At 42.2% G+C, this 15334-nt stretch overlaps 1 protein-coding gene across 2 annotated transcripts; it reads right to left on the bottom strand.

Moving 5' to 3' along the window:
• Positions 1–1725: 1725 nt before the first annotated feature.
• Positions 1726–14028, bottom strand: zgc:109913 (regulator of G-protein signaling 9-binding protein). 2 transcript variants are annotated; one of them, XM_061874469.1, is made up of 6 exons: positions 13867–14028; positions 12928–13770; positions 9514–9605; positions 9157–9376; positions 8889–9092; positions 1726–8390 (listed from the first exon to the last, which is right to left on the bottom strand). In XM_061874469.1, the coding sequence occupies exons 4-6, from the start codon at positions 9359–9361 to the stop codon at positions 8071–8073; spliced, it is 729 nt and encodes a 242-aa protein (XP_061730453.1). In that variant the 5' UTR covers positions 9362–9376; positions 9514–9605; positions 12928–13770; positions 13867–14028; the 3' UTR covers positions 1726–8070. The 2 variants fall into 2 exon arrangements, with proteins under 2 accessions (XP_061730453.1, XP_061730452.1); XM_061874468.1 differs by lacking the exon at positions 12928–13770.
• Between the last annotated feature and the right edge of the window lie 1306 nt (positions 14029–15334).

Below are 15334 nucleotides of genomic sequence, written 5' to 3'. Positions count from 1 at the left end.
TTTGCAAATATTAGCTCATGTGGAATTTGATGCCAGCAAATGTTTCAAAAAAGCTGGAATAAGTGGCAAAAAAGACTGACAATGTTGAGGAATGCTCATCAAACACTTATTTGGAACATCCCACAGGTGAACAGGCTAATTGAGAACAGGTGGGTGCCATGATTGGGTATAAAAACAGCTTCCATGAAATGCTCAGTCATTCACAAACAAGGATGAGGCGAGGGTCACCACTTTGTGAACAAATGCGTGAGCAAATTGTCGAACAGTTTAAGAACAACATTTCTCAACGAGCTATTGCAAGGAATTTAGGGATTTCACCATCTACGGTCCGTAATATCAAAAGGTTCAGAGAATCTGGAGAAATCACTGCACGTAAGCAACGATATTATGGACCTTGGATCCCTCCGGCGGTACTGCATGAAAAAGCGACATCAGTGTGTAAAGGATATCACCACATGGGCTCAAGAACACTTCAGGAAACCACTGTCAGTAACTACAGTTTGTTGCTAAATCTGTAAGTGCAAGTTAATACTCTACTATGCAAAGCGAAAGCCATTTATCAACAACACCCAGAAACCCCGCCGGCTTCGCTGGGCCCGAGCTCATCTAAGATGGACTGATGCAAAGTGTAAAAGTGTTCTGTGGTCTGATGAGTCCATATTTAAAATTGTTTTGGAAAACTGTGGACGTTGCGTCATCCGGAACAAAGAGGAAAAAAAACATCCGGATTCTTATAGGCGTAAAGTTCAAAAGCCAGCCTCTGTGATAGAATGGGGGTGTAGTAGTGCCCAAGGCATGGGTAACTTACACATCTGTCAAGGCACCAATAATGCTGAAAACTACATACAGGTTTTGTAGCAACATATGTTGGCATCCAAGCAACGTTATCATGGACGCCCCTGCTTATTTCAGCAAGACAGTGCTAAGCCATGTGTTACAGCAGCGTGCCTTCAAAGTAAAAGAGAGAGTACCAGACTGGCCTTCCTGTAGTCCAGACCAGGGGCGTCGCCAGACCGATTTCACTGGGGCACGTGCCCCACTGTTGATCTGCAGTGCCCCAGTAAAAATTTCACCAATAAAAAAAACACTTCAGAGTTTTAAGTCTACATAACATAGAAACCAGCGCACATACTACTTAGTATGGTAATTGATTGCTACTGTATTCACTCCAAGTAACAATGAGCACATGGCTACTTAATATGGTAATTTATTCACGTGTGGATCGAGACTTCGGTTGAGAGAGAGAGAGAAAGAGAGAGAGGATGAGAGGATGAGAATCACTGCGTGAGGTAGGTAACGTTAGCCAACAACAATTTGTTAATTGCATTATTTTGATTTTGATTTGACTCAAACTGTAACTCCTAGATGGATTTAAGAAAGTTATTCGCCCGGAGCAGAGAAGAAGCAGCAGGAATGAGAGATGTAAGTGAAGTCCTAGCTAGCTAGGCAACAATATTGTCTTAAGTTGATGCTAAGTTAGCTAACCTTATTCCTTGTATCAAGACAAACATTAATTTGCTGTACGAGCTGTCGGGGGAATGAACATGAACATGAAACATAATGTTGGTTATTGTCTGCTGGTTCTGCATCAATGATGATTTGGAGTAAGCATGTGTGAGTTGAGTGCTTCTCAAATGGTTTATCTTCAGGAAGAAAAACATTTTTCCATATCATCAAGTCGTGAGCCAAATTTATTTTCTTAGTTTATTTCGAACATGACATACATACAACATTATACATCAGTTAATTTCATCATTTCGCAATACACAGTACATAATGTCCGAAAAGGAGTAGGAAGAAGCAAAGCTTATTTAATCCTACTCCTTTTCCACTTCAGAGCGCCCACAATATATACATTCATTCACTGACCTTCTTTACAGCAAAATATCAAAATAGCAAAATGCCATCTGTGAGTGAGTAACACAGCAGTTTTCTAACATGTACTTAATTATTTATGTCATTATTAACATACTAAGATGAAGAACATCTTATTTTCAATAAGTTTGAAAGTGCTTCTCATAATATTTCTTCTTTGTACTTTGTAAGCACTATTAATTTGAACATCCTCTTAAACTGGGTCATATCAGTACAGTGTTTAACTTCTTTACTTAATCCATTCCATAATTTAATTCCACATACTGATATGCTAAAAGTTTTAAGTGTTGTACGGGCATACAAATGTTTTAAGTTAGATTTTCCTCTAAGGTTATATTTCTCCTCTTTATTTGAGAAGAATTACTGTACATTCTTTGCTAGCAGGTTATAATTTACTTTGTACATCAATTTAGCTGTTTGCAATTTTATCAAGTCATCGAGCTTTAATAATTTTGACTCAATAAATAGAGTGTTTGTATGTTCTCTATATCCAACATTGTGTATTATTCTAATCGATCTTTTTTGTAACACAGTTAACGAATGTAGCGCACATTTGTAGTTGTTTCCCCATATTTCTGCACAATAACTCAGGTATGGTAACACTAGCGAGCAGTAGAGAATATAAAGTGATTTTTGGCCCAGGACGTATTTTGCTTTATTCATTATTGAAATATTTTTTGCCACCTTATGTTGTATGTTTTGTATATGAGATTTCCAGTTCATTTTATCATCTATTATTACTCCCAAAAATCTGGTTTCTTTTACCCTTTCGATATCTATTCCATCTACTTGTATTCGTGTCTGATGCTCTTTTCTACTGTTACCAAATAGCATTATTTTAGTTTTACTGAGATTCAAGGATAGCCTGTTTTTATCAAACCAGGTGGCGACTTGTCCAGGGTGTACCCCGCCTTCCGCCCGATTGTAGCTGAGATAGGCGCCAGCGCCCCCCGCGACCCCGAAAGGGAATAAGCGGTAGAAAATGGATGGATGGATGGATTTTTTAAATTTATTCATTTCTTCCGTTATTATTTGTATTATCTTCTGTGTGTTCTCTCCTGAACAGAAAGCAGTTGTGTCGTCTGCAAATAAAACTAACTCTTAAGTTTTTTGTAACTTTGCAAATATCGTTTATATAAAGATTGAACAATCTTGGTGCCGATATTTTTAAATCATTCAAGTTTATTTCACAGAAAAATAGCACAGTAGACTTGTCTTGTTAATTGGTGTGACTTTGACTAAAATAATCTTGTTTTGTCACCAGAAAAATGGCTACAGCTAAAGCATCTGGTTTTGTTTCCAGAAAAAATAGTAACATTTCTGTATTTGTTTTCAGAAAGATGGCTGAAAATATCGGGTTTTGTTGCTCCATTTAGATTGAAAAAATATATATATTTCCATGTCTGTTCTGAGTCCTCCTCCAACTTGTTATTCGGTTTGCTTTTTGCTAAAATACTCACTAACAGTCACTAGAAAAATGGCAATAAATATCTGGTTTTGTTGCCACAATTTGATTTTTTTCTCCCTAAACCTTTTTTTTTTCATGCACACATCTGACTGCGACTCACTGAAAATGACACACAATCCACTTTTATGTCACGACCCAGCAGTTGGGAACCGCTGGTCAACTGTATAACAGTTACTGTAATATTTCCATGTCTGTCCAGAGTAATTGACCACTTTGCAAAAATGAAAACGAGACGTTACAGTTTACTTCTCAGAAAATGATTCCCCGAACAGACACACAACAGTTGTTCATTTATTCTACTACTGTGGCTTTATTGTTTTGTGTATATTTTATAGTTTTGTGTATCTGAAATAGGATTCGCCACATTGCCATAAATGGAAATTAAATAATATAAAAGACCCCAGAGATGTAGGGGTGCTTTATTTTTTGTTTTACTTTTGTAGATGTTAAATTTGCAGATGATTACTGCAATATATATTTCAAAAAGATGCATTGCTCTTCGTTTTTGCTTTTACCAGTAGCAGTTTAGAAGTCTGGAGTAAAAAAGTGCACAAGTAGGTCAAATGCATTAGTTAATTTCAGGTGGTTAATCAAAGATCCATACAACATAATCTGATATGATTTCATAGTTTAAAGCACTATTTATGTATTTTTTATGATAAATAAGTGCTAAAAATGTTTTTGCTTGCGCGCTTTGCACGCTCACACAAATTATTTGTGCCCCAGGTGGGCCCCAGTACAGTATTAGGTCTAATGACGCCCCTGGTCCAGACCTATCTCCCGTTGAAAATGTGTGGCGCATTATGAAGCCTAAAATACCACAACAGAGACCCAGGACTGTTGAACAACTTAAGCTGTACAACAAGCAATAATGGGAAATAATTCTGCCAGAAAGGCTTAAAAAATTGGTCTCCTCAGTTCCCAAATGTTTACTGAGTGTTGTTAAAAGGAAAGACCATGTAACACAGTGGTAAAAATGCCCCTGTGCCAACATTTTTGCAATGTGTTGCTGCCATTAAATTCTAAGTCAATGATTATTTGCAACAAAAATTAAGTTTCTCAGTTCAAATATTAAATATCTTGTCTTTGCTGTCTATTCAATTGAATGTAAGTTGAAAATGATTTGCAAATCATTGTATTCTGTTTTCACTTACCATTTACACAACTTGCCAACTTCACCGCTTTGGGGTTTTGTATTACTGTGCGTAGTTTAAGTGCGGTCGTATGACTGCTAAGCTCTGTTTGGTTGGTTAGAAAGCAGTCAAAGGTCACTAGTGCTTAAGTTAGATTGGTGGAACTGAGTCGCAAATGTTTTTGCAAGCAGAGATCATTTGGTTATAAATACATATGATGATATAAATCAATCGCGATCAGGTTGAAACTCAGACCATGCATCTACAAGTTTCAAAAATGCGTATCCAGTGTTAAAACGATCTCCATCCACTCAGGTGTACTTTTCAAAACTGTGTCTGTTTACATACGAACGCGCACACCTGCTGTCATGCACATTTGCTGGAAAAGCAACCCCATTTGACTTGGTTGACTTGGCACTACACCTCTGTTGGGTTCATTTTGATATACTATACCAGACATACAATATCGTCATTGCACTTACACGTAGCCCTGGGAACATTACGAACACTTGTGCAATTATAACATGTTTTATAAGCAACAATGTGATAAATTAATGTTGAGGGAGTAAAAATAGCAGCATGTTTGAATTCAAACACACAGTCAGTGTTGCCAACTCCTCATGAAGAAAGTAGCTGTAGAAGGATTCATTTTTATTTTTTTTACATTTTCCACAATGCATTATCCATATTGAAGGGTAGAAGTTAGTGAAAACGCTACTTGTCGCCACTAATTTATCCAATAATATTCAAATTCATAAGGCCGACGACGTGTGCCATTGTCAACTGCCACAATCGAGGTGGGAGAGATATTCCTGGCTTGTTTCTGGACATACGGCTAAAAAAAAAAAAGTTAACGGCGAAGGCGAGCATGGATTGCTACAATCAACCGAGATGTGACGTGCTGACGACCTCTTGTTTGTTTGGATCATTTCCGCTTAAGTTTTTTTTTTAGATAAAAAAAAATCTAAAATGAATAACAGCCCCACACAAAGATCACAACAAGGTACTTCATCTTCCAGCCGACTTTGGAAAGTGAAAGTTTTCTTTTTATCATCTTTTTTTAATGCAGGACTTAACTGCAGGTTAAGACAATGATGATGATTATTGTTATTATTATTATATGTTATACAAACCCCAAAACCAGTGAAGTTGGCACGTTGTGTAAACCGTAAATAAATAAAAAATACAATGATTTGCACATCCTTTTCAACCATATGTCCCGGCAATAAATCTGCGTTTAAAGGACTCCGGCTTATTAGTGATTCCCAGAGCCCCAAAAAAACTCTGCGGGCTATAAAGCGTTTTCAGTTCGGGCTCCAGTACTCTGGAATGCCCTCCCGGTAACGGTTCGAGATGCTACCTCAGTAGAAGCATTTAAGTCTCATCTTAAAACTTATTTGTATACTCTAGCCTTTAAATAGACCCCCTTTTTAGACCAGTTGATCTGCCGTTTCTTTTCTTTTTCTCCTATGTCCCCCCCTCCCTTATGGAGGGGGTCCGGTCTGGTGGCCATGGATGAAGTACTGGCTGTCCAGAGTCGGGACCCAGGATGGATCGCTCGTCCAGAGTCGGGACCCAAGATGGACCGCTCGCCTGTGCATCGGTTGGGGACATCTCTGCTGATCCGCCTCCGCTTGGGATGGTTTCCTGCTGGCTCCACTTTGGATGGGACTCTCGCTACTATATTGGATCCACTTTGGACTTGATTCTCACGGCTACGTTAGATCCACTATGGATGGGACTTTCACAATATCATGTTAGATCCGCTCGACATCCATTGCTTTCGGTTCCCTAGGGGGGGTTGCCCACATATGTGGTCCTCTCCAAGGTTTCTCATAGTCATCATGGTCGACGTCCCACTAGGGTGAGTTTTTCCTTGCCCTTATGTGGGCCCTACCGAGGATGTTGTTGTGGTTTGTGCAGCCCTTTGAGGCACTTGTGATTTAGGGATATATAAATAAACATTGATGATGATGATGGTTGATGAACCTATATTCAGTTGAATAGATTGCAAAGACAAGCTATCTAACGTTGGAACTGGAAAACTTTTGTTATTGTTTGCAAATATTAGCTCATTTGGAATTTGATGGCTGCAACATGTTTCCAAAAAGTTGGCACAAGTGGCAGAAAAGACTGAGAAAGTCAAGGAATGCTCATTAAACACTTATTTTGAACATCCCACAGTTGAACAGGCTAATTGAGAACAGGTGGGTGCCATGGTTGGGTATAAAAGCAGCTTCCATGAAATACTCAGTCATTCACAAACAAGGATGGGGCGAGGGTTACCACTTTGTGAACAAATGAGTGAGCAAATCGTCAAAGTTAAAGAACAACATTTCTCAACGAGCTATTGCAAGGAATTTAGGGATTTCACCCTCTGCGGTCCGTAGTATCCTAAAAAGGTTCAGATAGTCTGGAGAAATCACTGCACATACGCAATGAGATTACGGACCTTGGATCCCTCAGGTGGTACTCCATCAAAAAGTGACATCAGTGTGTAAAGGATATCACCACATGGGCTCAGGAACACTTCAGAAAACCACTGTCAGTAACTACAATTGGTCTAGTATGCCAAGCCAAAGCCATTTATCAACAACACCCAGAAACTTTGCTGGGCCCGAGCTCATCTAAGATGGACTGATGCAAAGTGGAAAAGTGTTCTGTGGTCTGAAGGGTCCGCATTTCAAATTGTTTTTGGAAACTGTGGACGTCGTGTCCTCCGGACCAAAGAGGAAAAGAATCATCCGGATTGTTCTAGGCGCAAAGTTCAAAAGCGAGCATCTGTGATGGTATGGAGGTGTAGTAGTGCCCTACGAATAGGTAACTAACACATCTGTGAAGGCACCATTAATACTGAAAGGTACATACAGGGTTTGGAGCAACATATGTTGCCATCCAAACAACGTTATCATGGACGCCCCTGCTTATTTCGGCAAGTCAATGCCAAGCCACGTGTTACAACAGCGTGGCTTCATAGTAATGGAGTGCGGGTAGACTGGCCTGCTTGTAGTCCAGACCTGTCTCCCATTGAAAATGTGTGGCGCAATATGAAGCCTAAAATACCACAACAGAGATCTCGGACTGTTGAACAACTTAAGCTGTACATCAAGCAAGAATGGGAAAGAATTCCACCTTAAAAACCTTCAAAAATTACTCTCCTCTGTTCCAAACGTTTACTGAGTGTTGTTAAAAGGAAAGGCCATGTAACACAGTGGTAAAAACGCCCCTGGGCCAACTTTTTTGTAATGTGTTAATAATTATTTGCAAAGAAAATGTAGTTTCTCAGTTCGAACATTAAGTATCTCGTCTTTGCAGTCTATTCAATTTAATATAAGTTGAAAAGGATTTGCAAATCATTGTATTCTGTTTTTATTTACAAATTACCCTGGTCCTAGTGTGTGAATGTGAGTGTGAATGTTGTCCGTCTATCTGTGTTGTCCCTGTGATGAGGTGGTGACATTTTCAGGGTGTACCCCGGCTACCGCCCAAATGCAACTGAGATTGGCTCCAGCACCCCCCACGACCCCAAAAGGGACAAGCGGTAGAAAATGAACGGAGGGATGGATTTACGAATTACACTACTACTTATGCCTCTTAGCCGACACAGCTCAGTCCAAAGCACGGCGGCTGACAGCAGGCAGCCATCTTGTCGCTGGAGACCACCTCAACCTCCATCAGGTCCTCCAAGCTGTCGTCGGGCTCAACGGGTTCCTCTCCACCTTCCACCCACACCGGCTGGGTGGCCTCCACGGACCAGAACGGCACCGGCACCTTCAGCTGCATGTCGCTCAGCATCACCTCCAAGCTGTCGATGTGCTCCTCCAAACCAGGACTCGGCTCCTCCTCCAAGCTGGGCCAGGGGGTCTGGACGGAGGCCGCCCGGGCCGCCACGCCCACCACGCCGTCAAAACATCCTGAAAGTCAACCGACACACGCTATGAGGAGCCGTTAGGGACATTATTCAGAATTACCTCTTGCATACACTACTGAAATGCTCTCACATAAACAACTGAAATCTTTTTCTCTCACACACACTACTGAAACACTCTTATACACACTACTGAAACACTCTTATAAACTACTGAAATGCGCTCACATAAACAACTAAAATATTTTTTGTGAGAGCATTTCAGTAGTGTGTATAAGAGTGTTTCAGTAGTGTGTGTAAGCGTGTTTCAGTAGTGTGTGTGAAAGAAAAACATTTCAGTAGTGTGTATAAGAGTGTTTCAGTAGTGTGTGTGAGAGAAAATTATTTCAGTTGCTTATGTGAGAGGTAATTCTGAATAATGTCCCTATCTGGCCCTCATACTCTTGAGATAACATGGACAGAACTTGAGTGAGGAGCTGGATAAGATTGTGGGCGGGGCAAGAGACACAGACTGCCAATCACAGCAGCAGCAGTGGAAGCTTACCTGTTTTGACCAATGAGCGCCTGTCTTTGCGCTGTGTCAGCGGGAAGTGTCCAATCAAGAAGCTAGCCTTGCGTAGGTCGGACAGGAAGTTCTCCAGCGCGGACAGGAAGTGAACCCACAGCCGCTCCAAAGCTTGCCTTTCATCTGCACCGGGGCTGGCAGAGTCATCGTCTGAAAGAAGCGCCGTGAGACGTCGGGAAAGCCCTGCAAAGAGCGAAGACGTCAGAAGATGTTGGCGTGCTCTTCGCTCGTCACGTTTGGCTGTTACCGCTGCACATCCCGTGTGCGAGCCACCTCGTCTCGCCCAGCTCCTCTCGCAGGAAGCTGCAGTCGGCCGAGCTGCCCAGCGACGCCACCAGCTGCTGGAAGCAGGAGGTCGCCTTGACCAGCGCATCCTGAGCGCGCTCGCACTCCCCGCGGTGACGCCGCCGCGCCGCCGCCATCTGGTCTAAGGAAGGCCGCCAGTGACTCATGACGTCTTCGGCCACCTGCTCGCAGGGTTAGAAGGTCAGTCGTCAGGTGAACCTGGGTGGAGCCTGAACAACTTCTCCACGCCATCAGAGTTTGACGTGCTATGTCTCTTCTAACAAGCGAGCGTAGGAAGTATGAAATAAATAAGTTGTACCTGCGGGCGACGTCTCCAGGCAGCTTCTTGTTCTTCTTGAGTCGTGGCGGATGTGCAGCATTAGGTTTCTGTCAACTTCTTTCGTCTCATCCCTGCGGGCCACCATTTCTTTTAATTAGCAGATGAGCCCAGCTGAGCAAACACCCATCCCCCCCTTCACCTGACATGTTTACCCTGAGCTCCGCCTTGCAAGCTAAGCAGTCATTAACACATGCTATTTGAGTCAGGAGTGAGCTTGTTGACATATCGAAAATATTGTTGGTATTGTAATAGATTGGTCTATGTGTGTATGTTGCCATCTCCTGGTCAATGTTGGTCATAGCATACTGGGGTTGCTTTTTGGTTGGCCAACGTTTTACGTTGTTGTTGTACACTGGACGGCAAGTGAGTGAGTCTGTTCTGAAGTCACAGTAAACGAGACGTAACTTCATCACCTCGCCTGTTTATTGCCTCCCATCCAATATATCACAAATGGCGACGAGGATTTAAAAGAAGCCCACTGCGTGAAGGGACTTTAGAGGAGCGCTGTGCACTGGTCGTAGGTAAGGCTGAAGAGTAGCCTACTTTGTGGAGGAACTGGGCACGTGTCGGAGGAGCAGTAGCACCGGATGCTAACATGGCTCTGACAGTGGGTCGCATCAATGAATACAATGATTCTAAGGAGGATTTTGATTCATATCTGGAGCGTTTGGAGCAGTGGATGCTGGCTAACGAGATTGAAGGGGACAAGAAGGTGTGTGTTTTCCTTTCTGTTATTGGAGCAGACACTTATAAGCTGCTGAAGAACCTCACGTCTCCGGCATTGCCAAGTACTTTAGGGTATGATGTGCTGAAGAGGGCGCTATGTGGACATTATAAGCCCGCACCTGTTGTGATAGCGGAGCGTTTCGCTTTCAGAAACGTAATCAGAAGGAAGGAGAAGCTGTTTCTGATTACATTGTGGCTTTGAGACAGTTGTCAGCAACCTGCAATTTTGGACAATATTTGGACGATGCCATGAGAGATCGTTTTGTGAGTGGATTACGTTCTGATGCAGTGCAACGCAGGCTGTTGTCTGAAAGGGACCTGACGTTTCCCCGTGCTTGTGAAATTGCAGTCTCTATGGAGCTTGCTTCCAAAAATACAATGGAGTTTTCTGGACACAGTGGACCTCACCAGGTAAATGCCCTGTCAAGTGTTTCTCCTTTTTCTGAGAAGGGGAGGAAAGGACAGTTCAGATGGAAAAATAATAACAAAGCAAAGGAATACAAAGGAGGCAAAAGAGACACGGGGGGACAGCAAACATGCTACAGATGTGGTGGGAAGCACTCACCACATGACTGCAGATTTAAAAATCAAAAGTGTCATGCTTGCTCCAAAATTGGACACATTGCCCGTGCATGCAGGAAGACTAAAGGCCAATCTTCAACTCAGTATGTTGAAAATGAAGGGAGTGCATCTAGAAGTGGTGATGAGGCAGAACTTTTTGGATTGTACGCAGTTGACTCTACCTCAAACTGGGAAAAAGGTTACACAGTGGATATTGTACTGGGAAACAAGAGCACCACAATGTTACTGGACACAGGTTCAGCAGTGTCAGTAGTTTCTGACAGCTTTTACCAGGCAAACCTCACTCAATTTCCTTTGAAACCAGTTTTCAAGTTAAAGTTGAAATCATATTCAGGCCAAAGGATTGCTGTTCGAGGGTACATCATGTTACCAGTACAGTACGAGGACCAGCAAGTGACACTTCCACTGGTCATTGTACAGGGAAGCAGACCTGCACTGATTGGCCGTAACTGGCTAAAAAAGCTACGGCTGAACTGGAAACATATTTTCACTGTACAAAAGGTGCAGAAAAGGACGCATGGTAACACAGGAGTACAGGAGGTGATAGAGAGACATCAGGCAGTGTTCTCAGAGGGCCAAGGCTGTATCACAGGGTTTAAAGCTAAAATACGCACCAAACCTGATACCACACCAATTTTCTGCAAGGCTCGCCCAGTTCCTTACGCACTAAAGGAAGCTGTAGAGAGAGAGCTAGAGAGGTTGGAGAGTGAAAAAGTGATTTCAAAGATTGACACTAGCGAGTGGGCAGCTCCAATAGTCACAGTACCTAAGGTTGACAAAACGATCAGGATTTGTGGTGACTACAAGGTTAGTATTAATCAATGCATTGAAGAGCAGACCTATCCATTACCGAATACGGAAGATCTATTCGCTACATTAGCAGGAGGTACATCTTTCAGTAAACTGGATCTGTCACACGCCTACCAACAACTACAGTTGGATGAAGAGTCAGAAAAGTATCTGGCCATAAACACACATAAGGGTCTGTACAAGTATCATCGCCTCAGTTATGGAGTTTCGAGTGCTCCTGCAATATTTCAGTCTGTTATGGACCAGATTCTGCAAGGGATGGACCATGTGACATGTTTTTTGGACGACATACTCGTTACAGCTTCTTCAGAGGAGGAGCATTTGACAAGACTGGATAATGTTCTCACACGTTTGGAGAAGCATGGCATCAGGGTGAAGCTATCAAAATGTCAGTTTTTCCAGAGCAGTGTCGAGTATTTGGGACATCGCATTGATAAGACTGGGTTACATCCCACAGAAGAAAAGGTGACTGCCATAACCAATGCACCTGAGCCCACAAATGTAACAGAACTGAAGTCTTTCTTGGGTCTTCTGAACTATTACAGCAGATTCCTGCAAAATCCCTCTACTGTGCTCAAGCCTCTGCACAACCTACTTAAAAAGGACTCAAAGTGGATTTGGACAGTTGAATGTGCAAAAGCATTTGAAGATGCACAGCAACTTCTACTGCAGAACAAAGTGCTGGTACACTACAACACCCGCCTGCCACTGCGAATTGCATGTGATGCTTCGCCTTATGGAGTTGGTGCTGTAATTTCACATGTAACAGAAAATGGAGAAGAGCGACCTGTTGCATTTGCCTCAAGGACACTCACTGAACCAGAAAGGAAGTATGCCCAAATTGAAAAGGAGGCACTTGCTATCATTTTTGGAGTAAAGAAATTTCATAAATACCTTTACGGAAGGAAATTCACACTGATCACTGATCATAAGCCACTGTTGGCCATCCTGGGGCCAAAATCAGCAGTTCCAACGTTGGCAGCATTAAGAATGCAACACTGGGCACTTATTCTCATGGCCTACAATTATGAGATTGAGTATAAAAAGTCAGCTGAACATGCTAATGCGGATGCTTTGTCACGCCTACCCTGAGTAGGGATGAACAACACAGCAGTGGAGGGAAGTATCTTCTATTTTTCATACTTGGATGAACTTCCTGTGTGTGCAAAAGACATTGAGAGTGCTACTCTTAAAGATCCTGTGCTAAGTAAGGTGTGGAACTACACATTAAATGGCTGGCCAAGTTATGTGGAAGATGTAGCATTGAGGCCTTACTTTGTACGCAGACAGGAGTTGTCAGCAGATCAAGGCTGCATTCTCTGGGGACAGTGAGTCATCATACCCCCAGGTTATCGACAGAGATTACTGGAGGATCTCCATCATGAACATCCAGGTATTTGCCGTATGAAGGCTCTTGCCCGCAGTTACCTTTGGTGGCCAGGCTGTGATGGTGAAATTCAAGAGCTGGTGAACAAGTGCTCAGTCTGCCAAGCAGTACAGAAAATGCCAGCTGTGGCACCGTTACATCCTTGGCGTTGGCCAGAAAGAGTGTGGCAAAGAATTCACATTGATTTTGCAGAGAAAGATAAACAGTATTTTTTGGTTGTCATTGATAGTCATTCAAAGTGGTTAGAGGTTTTTCCCATGTCGTCCACCACTTCTCACAACACCATTAAAGTGCTGCGCTGTCTGTTTGCATCGTATGGACTGCCAGAAGAGCTAGTTTCAGACAATGGCCCACAGTTGGTGGCAAAAGAGTTTACTCAGTTCCTGGAGAGTAATGGAGTAAAACACACTGCTGTACCGGCTTACCACCCAGCATCAAATGGAGCAGCAGAGAGATCAGTACAAATCTTGAAACGGTCTCTGATGAAGAATGTGCTGGAAGCAGACAGCAAGTCTTCCTTGTCACTCAGTCATAGACTTGCAAATTTCCTTCTCATGTACCGCAGTTCACCCCACACAGTGACGGGACGTACTCCAGCCGAGTTATTCCTGAAACGCCAGTTGAGGACTCGTTTCAGTTTGCTCAAGCCGGACCTTGCCAGACGGATCGAAGGAAAACAAGCAGCGCAGAAGCTTTATCATGACAAAAGGGCTCCCCCTATTCGCTTTTTCCTGGAGGGAGAGGTTGTTCGGATAAGAAATTTCAGGGACGGAGTGGAAAAATGGAGTAAAGCAAAAATACTGAAAAGACTGGGAACTGTCACTTACCTAATCCAAGCGGGACAGAGACAGCGCACTGTGCATGTGGATCACATGTTACCATGGCGAGAGAACATGGAGAGACTGCCAGTTATCTTGTCTCCACCAGTTGCAGAAAATGTGCCATCAGTACAACTGGAGAGTGCTATGTCAATTCCATCACCGGGACCATCAGTGAGTCAGACACAAACAAGTCTCAACACTGAAGTAGATTCAAGTCCTGCTGAGTTGCCATCAGAATTCAGATCAACCACAACAAAAACCCCACCAGTGATCCGCAGGTATCCAGAAAGGATTCGAGTACCACCAAACAAACTGAATCTCTGACAACAGTATAAAAAGCTGTGTTAATGGTGTATGAATGAATACTGTTTATATAATACATATGTTGTTGTTGCAAATGAGGGTTAAGTGTTCAGTACAAAAAAAAATATATATATATATGGCATAAGTAGTTTTTCTAATTGAGCCTGCTGCATTTCTGGTTGGGTTGTTTTTATTTTGAGTAACTTCTAAAATTCTAAAAGGGGAGGAATGTAATAGATTGGTCTATGTGTGTATGTTGCCATCTCCTGGTCAATGTTGGTCATAGCATACTGGGGTTGCTTTTTGGTTGTCCAACGATTTACGTTGTTGTTGTACACTGGACGGCAATTGAGTGAGTCTGTTCTGAAGTCACAGTAAACGAGACGTAACTTCATCACCTCGCCTGTTTATTGCCTCCCATCCAATATATCACAGGTATCAATAGCAAAGTAAGTATTGGATTGATACTAGCGTAGGGCTGGGCGATATGGCCTTTTATTAATATCTCAATATTTTTAAGCCATGTCACGATACACGATATACAGTATATCTCAATATTTTGCCTTAGCCCTGAATCAACACCTGATGCATATAATCACAGCAGTATGAGGATTTTATGTGTCTACATTAAAACATTCTTGTTCATACTGCATTAATATATGCTCATTTTAAACTTTAATGCAAAGAGGGAAATCACAACTAAGTCAATTGACCAAAACTGTATTTATTAAACAGTTATTAAGCAGTGGCACATACATTCAGGTCATTTCCAAAACAGAAAACGCAAGATTTTCAGGGACATTTTAAAACAAGCTACAAGTGCACTTTTGTGCATGATGTCACTAAGATGACATATCAAAACAACAATAAATTAAAGTGCACTTTTTGTACAGAATGCCACTACAATAGTTAAAAACAAATAAAGTGCACTTTTGTGCATGATGTCACACAATATATTTCAATAACTGTCAAATAAAAATGAGCTACATAATAGGTTCCTCCAGATGTTATCTCCTTCTGTTGTTGACTCTTTTTTTTCATACGGTGTTGATCTGGAAATAGTTGCTTCGGCATTTTGTTGGTGTGGCGCTGGCCGGAGATGTTGACATGCGCAGTTACAAGCACTCTTCATTCTCTAGCAGGTGAATTTTCAAATGATGCTACATTAGCA

The sequence above is a fragment of the Nerophis ophidion genome, linkage group LG16 (assembly GCF_033978795.1).
Source record: "Nerophis ophidion isolate RoL-2023_Sa linkage group LG16, RoL_Noph_v1.0, whole genome shotgun sequence".
Lineage (NCBI taxonomy): Eukaryota > Metazoa > Chordata > Actinopteri > Syngnathiformes > Syngnathidae > Nerophis > Nerophis ophidion.
The sequence above is the reverse complement of the archived record's forward strand: the minus strand, read 5'-3'. Positions and strand labels throughout refer to the sequence as shown.

Bases quoted from the DNA above. Each gene is read 5' to 3' on its own strand.
- zgc:109913 (XM_061874469.1), bottom strand. From the start codon at position 9,361: ATGAGTCACTGGCGGCCTTCCTTAGACCAGATGGCGGCGGCGCGGCGG. The intron at 9,093-9,156 runs GTAACAGCCAAA...CGCTCTTTGCAG, and splicing joins CGCACACGGGATGTGCAGCG to GGCTTTCCCGACGTCTCACG. The intron at 8,391-8,888 runs GTAAGCTTCCAC...GTTGACTTTCAG, and splicing joins GCGCTCATTGGTCAAAACAG to GATGTTTTGACGGCGTGGTG.